This window comes from Nyctereutes procyonoides, unplaced genomic scaffold, assembly GCF_905146905.1.
Source record: "Nyctereutes procyonoides isolate TBG_1078 unplaced genomic scaffold, NYPRO_anot_genome, whole genome shotgun sequence".
NCBI classification, from domain to species: Eukaryota; Metazoa; Chordata; class Mammalia; order Carnivora; family Canidae; genus Nyctereutes; species Nyctereutes procyonoides.
Genome location: NW_026575135.1, coordinates 10,166,039 through 10,181,937, shown reverse-complemented (window position 1 = coordinate 10,181,937; position 15,899 = coordinate 10,166,039). Strand labels below are relative to the sequence as shown.

The 15,899-nt window shown below is 40.1% G+C and overlaps 1 protein-coding gene across 2 annotated transcripts in view; it reads right to left on the bottom strand.

Annotated features, from left to right (window-relative positions):
- The window catches only part of TMEM245 (transmembrane protein 245), a 102,630-nt gene that overhangs the window by 26,119 nt on the left and 60,612 nt on the right, over positions 1-15,899 (bottom strand). For both annotated transcript variants that reach the window (XM_055302694.1, XM_055302695.1), the window contains 3 exons: positions 14,098-14,229; positions 10,154-10,276; positions 9,879-10,024 (listed from right to left, as the gene is read on the bottom strand). In XM_055302694.1, coding sequence (XP_055158669.1) covers positions 9,879-10,024; positions 10,154-10,276; positions 14,098-14,229 — 401 coding nt within the window. The remainder of the gene's footprint in view (positions 1-9,878; positions 10,025-10,153; positions 10,277-14,097; positions 14,230-15,899) is intronic.

The following is a 15,899-nucleotide window of genomic DNA, read 5'->3' as shown; positions in this document are numbered from 1 at the left end:
AATATAACCCACCATGTCCCAAGTGCTGAGTTACGTGCTTTGCCTATATTGTTCCATTGGCTCTGTGTTGGGTCCTCTCATTCATCCAGAAAAATGACTCCTGGTCAAAAATCAGATAAATCAGGATGCCTGGGTGGCTCAGTGGCTCAGTCCGCCTTTGGCTCAGGTTGTGATCCTGGGGTCCTGGGATTGAGTGCCACATCAGGCTCCCTGCAGGGAGCCTGCATCTCCCTCTGCCTATGTCTCTACAACTCTGTGTCTCTTGTGAATAATAAAATAGTTTTTAAAAAATCAGATAAATCTGTTAAACTAAAAGTACACGTGCACTTTTCTTTAAAAAAGAAAAAAAACATGATAGCTCAAAATGAGGGCAGGGGCTGGGGGAGATGGTGCTGAGCTATTTATAGCTAAAAGGCAAGAAAACTCTTCTGGAAATCGTTGGATCTGTGTACTAGATAGCTCTGATATAATAATTCCTAATCAAGGCACCCAACTCACTAAAGATCAAGATGTTAGATGACAATATATTTATGGTATCCAGATTCCCATTATATAGTACTAAGATGTTCACCTGCAGGCCAAACACATACTTAATGGTCCTCAAAGCCAAGACACCACTAACAGAAGCCTGGGCAGCTGCATGACACCTACATCTGGTTCTGGCCAGGGCCATTATTCGATAGTGGCTATCCTAGTTGACCACTTCCAAAGGGGGCTGGGGCTCAGTATATGCATCCTGAGACAAACTGGGGTCCTGTTCACCCTATTAGAGTGAAATGTTCTGGAAAGTAGAGGTAGGGGGCATCTGGGTGACTTGGCCAGTGAGGCAACTGCCTTCGGCTCAGGTCATGACTCTGGGGTCCTGGGATTGAGTCCTGTGTTGGGTTCCCTGCTCAGCAGGGAGCCTGCTTCTCCCTCCACCCCTCCCCCACTTGTGCACACAGGCACACTCTAATAAAATCTTTAAAAATTTTTTTTAAACAACTGGGTGATGGGCACTGAGGGGGGGCACCTGATGGGATGAGCACTGGGTGTTATGCTATATGTTGGCAAATCAAACTCCAATAATAAAAAAAAATAAATACAGGGCAGCGTGGGTGGCTCAGTAGTTTAGCACTACCTTTGGCCCAGGGCCTGATCCTGGAGACCCGGTATCAAGTCTCATGTCGTGCTCTCTGCGTGAGGCCTGCTTCTCCCTCTGCCTGTGTCTCTGCCTCTCTTTCTGTGTTGCTCATGAATAAATAATAAAATATTTTTTATTAAAAAGAAAGAAAGAGAGAGAGAGGGAGGGAGGGAGGGAAGGAAGGAGGGAGGGAGGGAGGGAGGGAGGGAGGGAGGGAAGGAAGGAAGGAAGGAAGGAAGGAAGGAAGGAAGGAAGGAAGGAAGGAAGGAAAGAGAGAAAGAGAGAAAGAGAGAAAGAGAGAGAGAAAGAAAAGAAAAGAAAAGAAAAGAAAAGAAAAGAAAAGAAAAGAAAGAAATTTTAAAAACAGAGGTAGAACATGGGGATGGGGGCAAGAAGCAATGAGAGATGCAACAAGCCACACAGGATGCCAAGTGTGTGTGCATCCGTGGCTTGCTGGTATGACTCTATGGAGCGCTCTATGACCTACCCCAGCACTGGATGTCTTTCTTGGCTTTTAGGCTTTTAGTGAGTTGGGTGCCTAGAGTGGGCATTTGTACACCAGAATGATCTAGTACAGATCCATTAATTTTAAGAGGGTCGCCATTGCCTTTTTACTTGAAAGAAGTCAGGCCTGCATTCTGAGCCTTTTTATTGCCTTCATTAAAACAAAACAAAACAAAAAACTGAACTATACTCACAGTTCAAAAGAGGTCTCTTTTTTTGTATGAATGAGACGACCCAAGAAGGATTCAATGAAATAACATATGCAAAGCATATAACTCCGTGCTTGGCGCACAGCGGGTGCTCAGCAAACATCAGGTAGAGGATGGATGAAAGAAAGGACAGAACTGGAGGCTCGAGCCCGAAGTTAGAAGACCCCTCAGCGAGATAATGAATGAAAGGAAAGAAGTGGTGGTGAGGAAGGCAATAGTCGAGAATGCGGTAAATGGGAAATGTTAATGAAGGCCAACAGGACCTGGATTTGGTAGCAAGAATACAGAATCAGGAGTCACAAGACCTGAAAGAGCTCTGGCTCTGTCACCAATTGCTCTGGAATCTCAGTTCTGTCACTGATTAGTGGCATGATCTTCAAGACTGTAAACTTCTCTGAGCTTCACTTGCCTTAATTATGAAACAGAAATAACAGAGACAAGTATTCACTTCATAATATTATTATGAAGATTAATAACCCAACGAAAGTGATAAGCTTCATGACTGGTGCACAGTAAGCATGCAATTAAGTTGGTGCTATTAGAGAATTATGTCATTATTACCAATTAGCACTTTAGTTAGTAAGGCTAAAAATAATGCACATAGTGACTTTCTCTTTTCTCCTTCCAGTTTTTGGAAGTATACCAATTTTTGCAGTGTGCTAAAGAGATACGGGGTATGGCAAAGCGGAGAGTGGAAGTAGCATACCACAAAGGTGTAGATTAATTATTTTAAACTATAAGGTACAGTGAAGCTACATGAGCAAAAACCCAAAATACGGTGTATATAATCAGTCATCTCTCAGTTCTCTGGAACCTAAAATTCAGAGACCGCTAGGAATTGTTCATTCTCAGAACCAAACACAACCTTATCTGGCACATAATTAACGGCGTGCATGATACAGTTTGAATGGGGGTACCAGAAATCACTAGTTTAATCAATGTAAAGAGTATCTATTCCTTAAAATCATACCAGTGAAACATCATTCTCTCATTTCGTTCACTCCCTGATATCAACCCATTAATCAACACTTTTTGGATACTCAAATTCAGTGAGCATTTTCCTATCTTGCTATCAAAGAAAGACACTCTGATATATTTCATCAAATCTCTTGCAATAATCACAAAAGCTCTGACTTGCGGCATTTTCTAAGAGTGGTTATATATGACTTGTGCCACGAGAATGCATGGTGCCATTCACTGGAAATTACCCTTCCTTTTATAACTGTTCACAACCGTATTACCAAGCATCTATTATAAAAATTCACAGAAAACCTGCATCAACCTCATCAGGCTAATATGTATGTGACATTTAGTTTTCCTCTACTGTCTACTTCAATCCTCTCTCTTGAATAGGGTATTGGCCTGTGCCCAGTCTTCTGGGACCTCTTTTTTCGGTGATTTTTCAAAGGTCATTGACAATGTTCTCCAATTACATCTCCAGGCTTTCCCAGAACTCAACAATTTAAAAGAATGAAATTCAGAAGACCCTGGATGCTCCTCTTCCTCCCCTCTTTTGTAGCTCAGTCAAGCTGGTACCACAGGTCTCATTTAGCTCGAGGGTGAGACTGATAACAGCCACAAAGTTGGAAGCTCCCCCATCTAACAAGGCCACATCCTCATTCAAAACCTTCCACTGGCAGGCATCCCTACAGATGGTCCCCTGCCCCATGCTATACGCAGACCCATAAATGGCAGGGTTCCCCTCTACTGGAAGGCAGGCCACAGTGCATCCAATCCAGTCAGGCCTCACTGAAGCATACCTCTCTATGAATAAAACTTCCAGGTTCATTTATTTACAATCAGTTTTTGTCTGTTTTCCCCTAGTAAATGCCATTGTGGATGTATACTGTACGGCACTAAAGGTGTGTGTCTGTGCCTTGTTTACACAACTGTATGATTGATCCTTAAACAACATGCGTTTGAACTACGTGGGTCCACTTATATGCAGATATTTCTTGATATGGTCTGTATCTTCTCTTCCTAATGATTTTCTTAATAACATTTTCCTTCCTCTGGATTACTATATTGTAAAAATACGATATTTAACAAGAACAACACACAAAGTATGTGTTAATTTGTTAATTGCTGATGTTATCGGTGAGGCATCTGGTCCACAGAAAACTATTAGTATTTAAGTTTCTGTGGATTTTCAGCAGTGCAGGGGGTCCAAGTCCCTTAACCCCTACACTGTTCAGGGGTCAACTATATATCTAACTCCTCTACCCCAGGGGCTTGAACTGGTTTCAGATGCCTGGTTAAGGGGGCACCTGGGTGGTTCAGTCAGTTTAGAGTCTGGATTCTGACTTTGGCTCAGGTTATGATCTTGGCGTCCTGCAGTTGAGCCCCACATCGGGCTCCCCGCTCAGCACGGGGTCTGCTTGTCCCTCTTCCTCTGATCCTCCTTCAGCTTACACTTTCTCTTTCTCAAATAAATAAATAAATCTTTAAAAAAATGCCTGGTTAGGATTTTTTCAAAGATTTTATTTTTATTTATTTATTCATGAGATACACACAGAGAGAGGCAGAGACATAGGAAGAAGGAGAAGGAGCCTCCCTGCAAGGATCCCGTTGTGGGACTCGATCTCGATCCCAGACCCCAGAAGCCAAAAGCAGACACTCAACCGCTGAACCACCCAGGTGTCCCCCTGGTTAGGATGTAATTCTTAACCAGCTGTCTTCCTCACCCTTTATAAATTCTAAGATGAAACTTAACTCTTTTTACATGATAGCTAATAACACTTCCCTTCAACTCTCAGCCCTCTCTCATTTCTGACCAAAAAGGGTGTTCTTGTGGGGAGAGATGGTGAGGAAGCTTTAAAAAAAGGGGGGTTACTTTTCATGGTTACTTTTCTAAATGGAGTGAGAGAAGCTGGCCAGACAACCCAGGATTTGATCATATGACCTGCTTTTAATGGAATGAGATAGAAGCAAGGAGGGGTTTGGGGAGAATGGTAAGCCATGGTCAAGAAGCTATATGCCCTCAGAGGACACGGGGCTCTAGACCACAGACAAGTAGAGAGCACGTGTCTAAGGAAGGAGAAAGAAGAGTCCAAAAATCAAACTTTGCCTACCCCCAACCCTTCCTTACACTGGTTCTGCCCTCTTTTCTTTCTAAAGGTCAAACAGGAAGACTATCAGATTATTGCTCCCTCAGGAAACAACGAGCATTGCCTTACCTACCCTCACCGCAATATACTTCCCCTCAATGGAAGGCTAGGTAGCAGAGAGGGCAGGCCAGCTTCCAGAAACACAGCATGTAAAATTATCAACTGGGGAAAAGAATCACCCAGCTCTCTTCATTACTACCTAAACTCTCTTGAAAAGTTGTATCTCCCTCCGTTTCCTGGTTCATCTGCCCCAGAGACCTGGCTCCAACAGTAAAATGTACAGAAACCTGGTTGACAGCAGAGTTCCCCGTTCCTGAGGGGGATGGGCACGCTGCACAAGCAGACCTGGTGTGCTGCTGAGGAGCACAGGGAGAAGCTGTCTCGGAAGCCTTGCAACCCCCCCCCGAGAAAAAACAGTGAGTCATTGTCACACACAGGAAAGCACAACAGTGGTGTCACGTTCAATCAACTGGAGTCCTTGGCAGTCAATATTTGTACATCATTAATGCATGGTTTTGTGTCTTTGACAGTGCCCACTGATCACGGAGGCTTGGTCTAATGCTAACTAAAAAATTAACAAGGGGCTGCTTCAAACACATAGGCAAATAGCAAACAGTTGTATCTCAACACTAGTCCAATTATAAGGCTATAAAAATTAATTTAATTAAGTTTTAAAGCACCACAATAAGGAACTAAATACAAGACAAAGTTTCTTAAGGTCATTTCCTTGGAAACTTGACATAAAGGTTTAGGATTATTAGACCAATCTTTAATCAATTAGGTTAAAAAGGCTTTATTTTTACTGAGTTGGTTATTATTTAAGAACTCCAGTTAATGTGAGGCTCCCAAACATGCATAAGAGATTTTGTCTCTATTCCAGTGTTAAGAGAGCTATCTTTTCAAATAAGTGAAAATACATTTTCTTACAGCTTTAAACTCTTCCTTATACATTTTAAACAATTGTTTATAACCTGAAATTCATGAGAATTTCTTTCCAATGAATATTTACTTTGTTCAATGTCAAAATGCAAATACAGATTTACTGAATGATCGACACTGATACTTTTAATTCTCCGGTGTTGGATGCAGGGAGGGGAGAAGTGAGAAGCACGTTCACTTTGAAAAAGAAAAAAAATGAATAAATGAATAAATTTCACAGTACATACATTCTCCTATCCAATTCCTAAGAAGGATGCCCACCCACCAATACTGAAAAGCTGTCATCCCACAAGCAAGAGCCATACCCGTGTGCATGCACTCATGTGGAAATATCACACACACTAAATTGCATTGAGGCCGTGACAACATGCAACTTAGTAATGTGCAATATCTCCACCAGAGCAAGCAGAATGGGAGCATCGGGGGGAGAAGGGCGTGATGCAAACATTCAGGACACAACATGCTCTACAGAGACGAAAATGGTTTGGGGTTGATGGAGGCATGCCACTAACTCAAAAAATCATGAAATGAAAACCCAAATGAATACACAAACATATTCAATTTAGAAAAACACTTGTTCAGAACTGAGGATTGTAACTGAGGTTCAAATATTCAACAAGACAGCAATCATCAAATAGCCATGTATTTCAGAAGGCAAAGCTTCAAGAGCCAACACACTTTTTGGTGCCTGGCCATGCAGTTAACTCCCAACTTCAATTCCATTTTCAGCTTATTGATGGATCACATAAAACAAATTGGATGATTTTCACTTGACCGCAACAGTGATGATGAGTAATGGTTGGTGTTAATGAAGTCTGACTTCACTGATGATTTGCAGACTAAGTTCCACTTTCAGGACTTTATGACAACATTTTTGTAATCGCTTGTATAATATTTTTCCTCTTGAAATCTTTGTCCATGAAGAAACATATTCCATCTTGAACACAATCCTTCAGAATGAAAAAAATCTCACAAGACCTCTGAGCACTAGAACTCATTGTTATCTTACATATGTGAAAAGGTTCTTCAGAGGCATCTGTGTAAAGCCTGTCCGTTTTAGGTCTTGAATTTGACCCAATAAAGAAAGAGACAAAAATCACTTAGAAAAGAAAAGAGAAAAAAAGAAGCACTTAGACTGCTAAAAATTGTCTTGCATTATAATCTTTAATTTACATAACTCGATATCACTGTGGTTACACAAAAGTTCCAGACAAGTTATCTAGTCTGTATTGTATTTTTCAGTTTTGAGAACCATTAAGATTACAGTTCTGGTACTGAGGATTTAAACTTTTTCCTATATTAAAAATATGATAAAATGAATGGTTTTATACCAGTATCCTTTGGAACTAAGACATGGGCTACTGTTATAGTGCATAATTAGTATGTATAATCCCAGGAAAAAAAGGCAAATCTATTTTGTGAAAAGGCATATATCTTTCCTATCCCTGAGGACCATATTCTTTCTAACTTCAAATTCCTTGTGAGCCAGAAACTTGGATTTTTAGCTGTCAGCCTCATGTGTCCATTTGAACAGACCACACCACAAATTTAACTCATAATCTTCTGCCCCAACTAGCTGGAAGGCACCACGGTATACCAAAAGGATATGTGCTTTTTCTTTCTTTTCTTTTTTTTTAAGATTTTATTTTTAAGTAAACTCTAAACCCAACGTGGAGCTCGAACTCCCAATGCCGAAATTAAAAGTCATATGTTCCACCAACTGAGGCAGCCAGATGTCCCAGGATATGTACTTTCAATCAGCTGGACCAAGGTACAAACCACAGATCTGCTTACCAATTCCAAACAACCATGACATTAAAGAACTAAGTTTAAAACAAAGGAGTTGGCATATTTGGTATGAAAACAAAGGTAACTGGAATGACAGAGGACAGTTGACCAGTGGTTCACTCTAAGAAAGCAAAAGGAGAGAAAATTCAAGAACTATGATTTGAAAACAGAAAAGCTTTTGTGAGAATAAGAGTCAGTGCTAATAAAGGCTATTTCAAGAAAATGAAGTATCTTTCTTAAAGTTCTTAATGGGGGGAATCCCTGGGTGGCACAGCGGTTTGGCGCCTGCCTTTGGCCCAGGGCGCGATCCTGGAGACCCGGGATCGAATCCCACGTCGGGCTCCCAGTGCATGGAGCCTGCTTCTCCCTCTGCCTCTCTCTCTCTGTGACTATCATAAATAAAAAAAAATAAAAAATAAAAATAAAAAAAAATTTAAAGTTCTTAATGGGACAAAATAGATATTTTTCTGTGAGGCTTGGCTTTAGTCAATGGACTAAAGGATTTTGTCACCCTTTGAAATGATTCATTCATTAGTTTTATCGTATTGGGAAGGTAGACAGCTATTTTTCTTTTTGGTAGAGTTATTTACATAAACTTCCTTGAGTCAGACATAGGTAACTCACATAAACTAACGTGACTTGTTAGACTTTTCAGCATTTACTCAATAAAGATGATAACCAATGATCATATGGACTTAGAAGGGATGCTAAAGCCAGCAAGTGTGTTTCCTGAAGACAGCTTCACTCTGAAAAACTGTTACATTAGATAATATACTCCCAAACTTGGAATTTTTAATAGATGGTCCCACACGGATATCCAAGACCACCACAGAGCATAAGAGTATTTTTAAAAATCCAACCTGGGGCAGCCCCGTTGGCGCAGCAGTTTAGCGCCGCCTGCAGCCCAGGGTGTGATCCTGGGGGCCTGGGATCAAGTCCCACATCGAGTCCCACATCGGGTTCCCTGCGTGGAGCCCGCTTCTCCCTCTGCCTGTGTCTCTGTCTCTCTCTCTCTGTGTCTCTATGAATAAATAAATAAAAAATCTTTTAAAAAAATAAATAAAAATTCAACCTGATGGCCAATGAAGTGAGTTATTGATGAAGACACTACCCAGGCCTTGCTAGTAGGAAAAAGAAAGATAACCCAGCAAACTTTCTAGAAAGAATATATTTTAGGAACATGCATGCTATTTGAATGTAACTAAGGGTTTTCCAGAGACCAAAGTGGTATCCTCAATCAATTGTTAAATGAGCACAATGAAGAAATAAACCAAGGTCAGTCAGACAGAATTATCAGGGCAAATCAAGATTTCTAAGAAAGACGACTTCCAAGCAACACTATTCCTTAAAAGTAAGTAGAAACTTACTTTTGCCAGGCAAAGATTCACTATTCAAGTTTAAGGGCACTTAGTAAACAACTTCTTAGAAAAAGCAGCTCTGATGGATAACATGAGGATTTAATTTGGGCAGCTATGTGCAAGCAGTAAAAAATACACTAGAACCTAATGAGCTAAAAACAGTGGGGATGAGAGTGGGGAAAAAAGCTGAGACAGGCCTGGGCTGCAAAGGGCCTCTCCCTACCTGAAATGACAAAGAGGAAAATGACTTGGAAAATACATATGAAGAAACAAAGTTGAAGAATCATCTCACTCAGAAGCCACGCCTGCAGTACACTGGACCCAAGACATGATGGAAGTTTCTGGCCAGAACCAGTAATGCACACATAGCCTGGGACTTGAAAATAACAATAAACTTTGCATTTCTAGTATCCAATCTACTCTCATGCAAAGGGCACAGCCTGGCTACAAGGGAAGACAGGAAGAAACAGACTATCAACTGCCCCTCCCGGGGCACAGCTGCAGTTTCTGAGAACAGGAGGGCTCTGAGAGAAGGGGAGGTGTTTGTGTGGTGCCAGAGGTGGTTTTCCCCAACAAGTGACATGATGACAGGAACCGCAGCTAGAGTAAGAGCCTGCAGTGGGGGAAAGAAAGGTGGAACTCACAGGACAGCAGGAAACTGGATCTTTTTCTGATCAACACTTGCACTGCTCACGTTATGCTCTCACAAGGAAATACGAAATTTTGAAAATACCAGGGTCTCTCACTAGCTTAGCACCAAATGTTATTAGAAAGGCTCATGACAGAAAGCAGGCTTCTCAGAGAAAGCAGTTTCTGATGGAAAGAAGGGCAGCATAAATCTTCTCCCTACCTGATAGCTTCTTCCACAGACTGGCCAATTATATTAGAAGAAGGGCCTGGCTGAGACAATGGTGTCAGGCTTATCACCCACTTCACTGGCTTGTAGTACTCATCACTGGAACTTAATAGATAAAATAGTGTGGTCAGGAAAATTATCTGCAAAACAAAGGATAGTATCTCCTAAAAAATCACATTTGGAAACTAGAGGAAGGAAACACAAATGGAACCAAGAATATGCTTTACTACAGAAGGACAGAGGACATGCACTTATCTATATGTACATACCAGAGACAGCACGAAATTGAGAAGGGCGGTCCCACTGTAGAAAAGGATGGTTAGGAGTGTGGTGACAGTAGTGAAAAGCAGGCTCACATTCCGGCTCATGACAATCCACAGAGACTCTAAGATCTGATGAAGAGGGAGAGCCAAACATCAGCACTAATCCTCAAGGAAGAAGTTTCTACAGCTCTTTATTGTAATTTTTCTTTTTTTCTTTTTAAGATTTTATTTATTTATTCATGTGAGACACAGAGAGATAGGTAGAGATACAGGCAGAGGGAGAAGCAGGCTCCCTGCAGGGAGTCCAATGTGGAACTCAATCCCAGGACCCTGGGATCATGACCTGAGCCAAAGGCAGATGCTCAATCACTGAGCCACCCAGGCACCCCTCTACTATGCTTTTAGTACAAGTGTATTAGAACCAGAAACTGGAAAAACAAGAACTGAGTATTATTTTAAATGGAAAAAAAAAATCATCTGAAAGCATCTGAACACTGAATAATAGTAAGAAAAATGGTTAAGAAAATCATGGTGAATCTAATTCCAAATCATATTAAGTAGCCGTTAAAGAAATCTCTATTATAACACAGAAAAACATTTTATGATATACTGTAAAGCTATGGCATGATTAGAACTATGTAAAAATGATATGTAGAGAAAAAAATACCTATAGGAGAATATGCCAGAATGTAATCTGTGTAGGATCACAAGTGCAGACTATGAAAATTCTAATATTGGTTTTAGCTGCCCCCTCCCACTTGCCACCTCCAACTTAGATTCACCTAGAAATACAAAAGCATTGTAATTTCACTTCAATAATTTCACTAGAATTGGGGGGAATCCCTGGGTGGCTGAGCGGTTTGGCGCCTGCCTTCGCCCCAGGGCGTGATCCTGGAGTTCCTGGATCGAGTCCCACATTGGGCTCCCTGCATGGAGCCTGTTTCTCCCTCTGCCTGTGTCTCTGCCTCTCTCTCTGTGTCTCTCATGAATAAATAAATAAAATCTTTAAAAAAAATTTTTCACTAGAATCATAAGCTGAAAAATCTTTCTTCAGATAGATGATGACCCTTATATCAAAACCCAAGACCTACTGCCTTCATTTACTCCATCACCTGCAAATTCACTAGAACCAGTTATTAAAATAGTTATTAATATATGTTAAATATTACTAAAAGAAGATGTACAATATTTATGGCACACCTACATGTTTCCATTTCCTATCTCCTCGGAACTTAAATTCCCTCATGATAACATCTGCTCCCTGTGACAGAAGCAATGCAGATGATGTGATCTTCATTTTAAAGATAGACAAACTGAAGCTCGGAGATTTTTTTTTTTAAACTTGCCCGAGGGCCTTGAAGCTAATAAGTGGAACTAGAGCTGGGACCAGAAGTCTAATGTCTGATTTTATTTTGGTGTGCCCTTTCCAAAACAGCAGTTCTGTTTTTTGTCATATGTGCAAGTTATACCATCTGTTCTATGAAAGGACTATCCATTCCTTTCCTATCTCAAATGTACCACTTATAAAGGCATATTCTGTTGTCTCTGGCGTTTCTTGCAAACCTCAGCTCAGTCTTCATAAGAGAACTTTTGCAGGCTGGTGTCATTTACAATAACTCCTTACAGAAAATCTTGAAAATGCTTTGCAATGCCTACAAAAATATGCATGACTGACCATTTGACCTTGTGGGATAAAGAATGAATGAATAATGCCACTGATTCCAAAAATCAAACCAACAATGCCCTTACTTGTGATTTTTACATGCATTCTTTTGGGGGCTTCTGTCATTTTGGAATTTTTATCAAAAAAAATGTTTAAATAGTTTCTGGGTCACACTGATAGGAAATACTCTATGGTAATTCTTAAGAAATTAACTGAATACACTAATTGTAGACTGACGGTCCCCAACAATCAAATAACCTTTCTATGTACCCAAGGGGATTAGGAAGAAAGGTTCAGAATGTGACAGCTATTGGGTATTACAAGTATGAAGGCAGAAATAAGAAATAAAAAATTCAATCAAGAGCTGACCCTCATGCTGTAAGATTTTTTTTCTGATGAGCTTGGTAGTGATATGTGATTGAATGTGGTTGTTTTTTACTCTGTAAGAGTATGTGTTGATATTTAGACGATATACAGAAATCAGAGAACCAATATTCCAAATGACCAGTGCTTATTACAAAAGCATGCAAGAATAAAAGACCCATTTCTAATCAAGATAGATCAATGGACTTGAATATAAGACAGTAAAAGTTTATTGATATGGTTTCAAATTCCACACAGCAACTAACCTTTAAGAAATACCATTTGTTGAGTTTTGGTGTAGTGTCAAATAGCCACAATTATCAAAAAAAGCTATTAAAAGACTCCCCTCTTTTGCAACTATGTATCTATATAAGGCTGGATTTTCCTGGTATACTTCAATCAAAACAATGTATTCCAATGGACTGGAGAAGCAGATATGAGAATCTAGAGACTAAGCAGCTTTGCAAAAACATTAAAGAAAGACTCTTCCTACTAAATTATTTTTTGTTTTGGAAAATGGTTTATTTTGTAGATGCAAAAAATGTGTAACGTTATTTTTAGTGAATTGATAAATATTTTTAAAGCTCTCAGTTTTAACTGCCAATATCATAACAATCAACAGAACCCATATAAACAAAAATCCTGGAATCCTCAGATAAAAAAGTTTCATGGCCACTGGACTAGAGAAAACAGAAGGAAGGGACTATCAAAACCATAAAGTCTTAGAGCTGAAAGGCATGAATCTCTAGATTTAACTCCAAATTGCGATAGCTGTATTAGGTGAATGGGAGGAAAGGCAAGTGTGAGTGCAGGGATGGGGGAAGGAACCAAAGGAGTTGCAAGAACACTGAGAAACTTCAAAATCACATCTTTATCATCATCTTCCATATCAGGAAGTCAAAATATAATACTGAAAACTACAAAACCGAGCAAAGATACATAAACATTATTTTGGAAATTTAGAGCTAAATACCCAGAGAAAGCTAAAAGAATTGATAGCTATTTCTGGAGAATGAGACTGAAGTGGAGAAGCACAAGGCAAGGGCATGGTTATTTTTTACTAAAAAAATCTTAAAATAGTTTTGACTCTCTGCTATGGTCATCTATTAGTTTGATAAAAATCTAATTTAAAAAAATCTAGTATTGTGGGGTGCCTGGCTGGCTCAGTTTATAAAGCATGCAGCTCTTGATCTTGGGGTTGTCAGTCTGAGCCCCACTTTGGGTGGAGACATTACTGAAAAATAAAATCTTAAAAAAAAAATCTAGCATTACAAACTTCAACCCTTGTTAATGTGATGGAAGTCATGAGTCTATTCATAAGAAAATTCCTCTCATCTCTTGTGAAAAGCGACATGCCAAGACCCTTTAAAAACACACTGTGGAACCAAGAGGGGTCATAAAATTTCATCAGTGCTGCAAGCTGTTCCTTGCTGCCTTTGACCTTCAGCAAATGAGGCAGAGAGGTGGGTGGTACATGGCCGGAGAGTGGGCAGAAAATAACATGCTGAGCCTCCAAAGAACATCCAGTCTCTCTGACGTAACTGGAACCGTATTTCCATCTGCCAAAGACTCTACCCACCAGAATGGCCGTCCTCTCCCTAGTGGTCCAGCTTGGAGATGTTCTAGTCAGCGTAGGGGGACAGGGAGACCTGCATCTGAGAAGCTGAGAGTCCACAACACTGCACAGAGGCTTCCAGATTCAGCATCTCTCAGTTACTCTCCAACCACAGAGGTGGCACCAGGGGGACTGCTCCGGAGGCCTACAGTATTCAGACACCTAGTGCATTTAGAACTCTCAAAATTGTAGATGTTTTGGCATTAAAAACAGGGTAACTAAAGGCCTCTTAGTGTGCGAGGTAAACTGGAAATTAGCATTTCTATTTTCATTTCTAAGTCCAATTTAACTAAAAATACTATTTCTTACCGAGAGAAATGTCTCAATGTTCTCGTGAACAAAGGAAGCAATATCTTGCCAGTCCAGAATGTCTCCCAGCCAGCTATTCTGACGATTTATATGCATCTTGTGTCCTTTGTGTCTTCCAGAATGCGTTATGTTCTACGGAATAAAATGGTTCAGACATGAAATTTCCATCTTAGCCCAAAGCATAAAAAGGATAAATACCCCCACTTCGGTTTAGATCCACTTGAGTATTTTAGTAGCTACTCAAAGGTGAGAAATTTTGCATTCTTTAGGAAATCAGCTAAGAAGTCCATCTAAAGACCTGAAATATGTTTTCCTGTTTACCTTCTCAATACCATGTGTCAGCCTAGCTCAAGTGCTCCCTTCCTAAATACATTTGTGAACAGACTTTATTCCTCAATATACATATAACTATACACCAACACAGCTTTTTTTTTTTTTTTCTTTTCAGCCCCTCTACCTTTTTGGGGGGGGTTTTGCTTTTTTCCTCCTTTCCTCATCAACCTAATCTTCCATACAAGATAAAGAGAGCAAGGAAGAGAAAAGAATATAAAGTGCACCTGAAACTAATACAATGTTACCTATCAATTATATCTCAACAAAATGTGGGGGGAAATGAAAAAAAAAAACAAGAATGGGAGAAAATCTAACTTTTCTATATGGAAGATAATTACACTGACAAGAATACAGGAATAATTATATTTGAAAGAGATATGAATAAACAAAGTGAGTAGTGAGGTTAGCATTCAAAAACAGAAGTAGTTTTTTAACACTTTGTTTACATTCTGACACTTTTGCTAATGGCACAGTGATATCTCTTCATTATGCAATGAAAACATTAGGTCCTAAAGATGTAAAGAAAACAATACACCTATTTACAAACCTATATTTTTATTTATTTTTTTAAAGATTTTATTTATTCATTTGAGACAGAGAGAGAAAGAGAACGAGCTGTGGGGAGGGGCAGAGGTAGAGGGAGAAGTAGCTTCTCCCTGATCCAGGCTGATCCCAGGACTCTGAGATCATGACCTGAGCCAAAGACAGACGCTTGACTGACTGAGCCACTCAGGTATTATCACAAAACTATGCTTTTAAAACACTGACCTCAAAAACAAAACAAAACAAACAAACAAAAAAGAAAGAAAGAAAAAAAAAACCACTGACCTCCCTAGACTATAAAATGAAGCTTTTTAAGGGGGTAAGGGATAGAAAAAACTACTTGCAAGCAAAACCCTAGAGTTAGCAGAGGGAAAAGGTACCACCTTTCCAACTGACCAGTTCTTCAGCAGATAATTCCCTAGAGATTCCTCAATTATTTCTAACCTCCCTCCCATCTTTGAAACCCACAAAAACCAACATTGTTCCTTTAATTCATCCCAGGGGAAGAGTAAAAACAGATCACTAAGCAACAAATTCAAATCTGAAACTGAGCTTTCCTCCCTTCCACCTCAAGAGGTTGGTATGTACATGGTCCTCTTCTCCTTGTGGTCAACCCTGTGAAAAATGACCACCAACTTGTCCCATTGCCTACCTCCTTCCCCACTGGACAGTCATCTTCCACAGCACGGGTCCTGGAGGCCCACAGGCCCTGCCAACCCAGTGTGCAGCATGGCCCCACACAACTGCCTGCTTTCAAAACCAGCATTTGTATATTTAGTGGAAAATGACAGTATTTTCCATCATAAATGCTGAAGTGAGAGTATATCAGCAAAAGCAGCTGGCAAGGGTGATTAAAAATAAAAATTTCCAGGGATGGCTGGGTTGCTCAGCGGTTAGGCATCTGCCTTTGGCTCAGGGTGTGATCC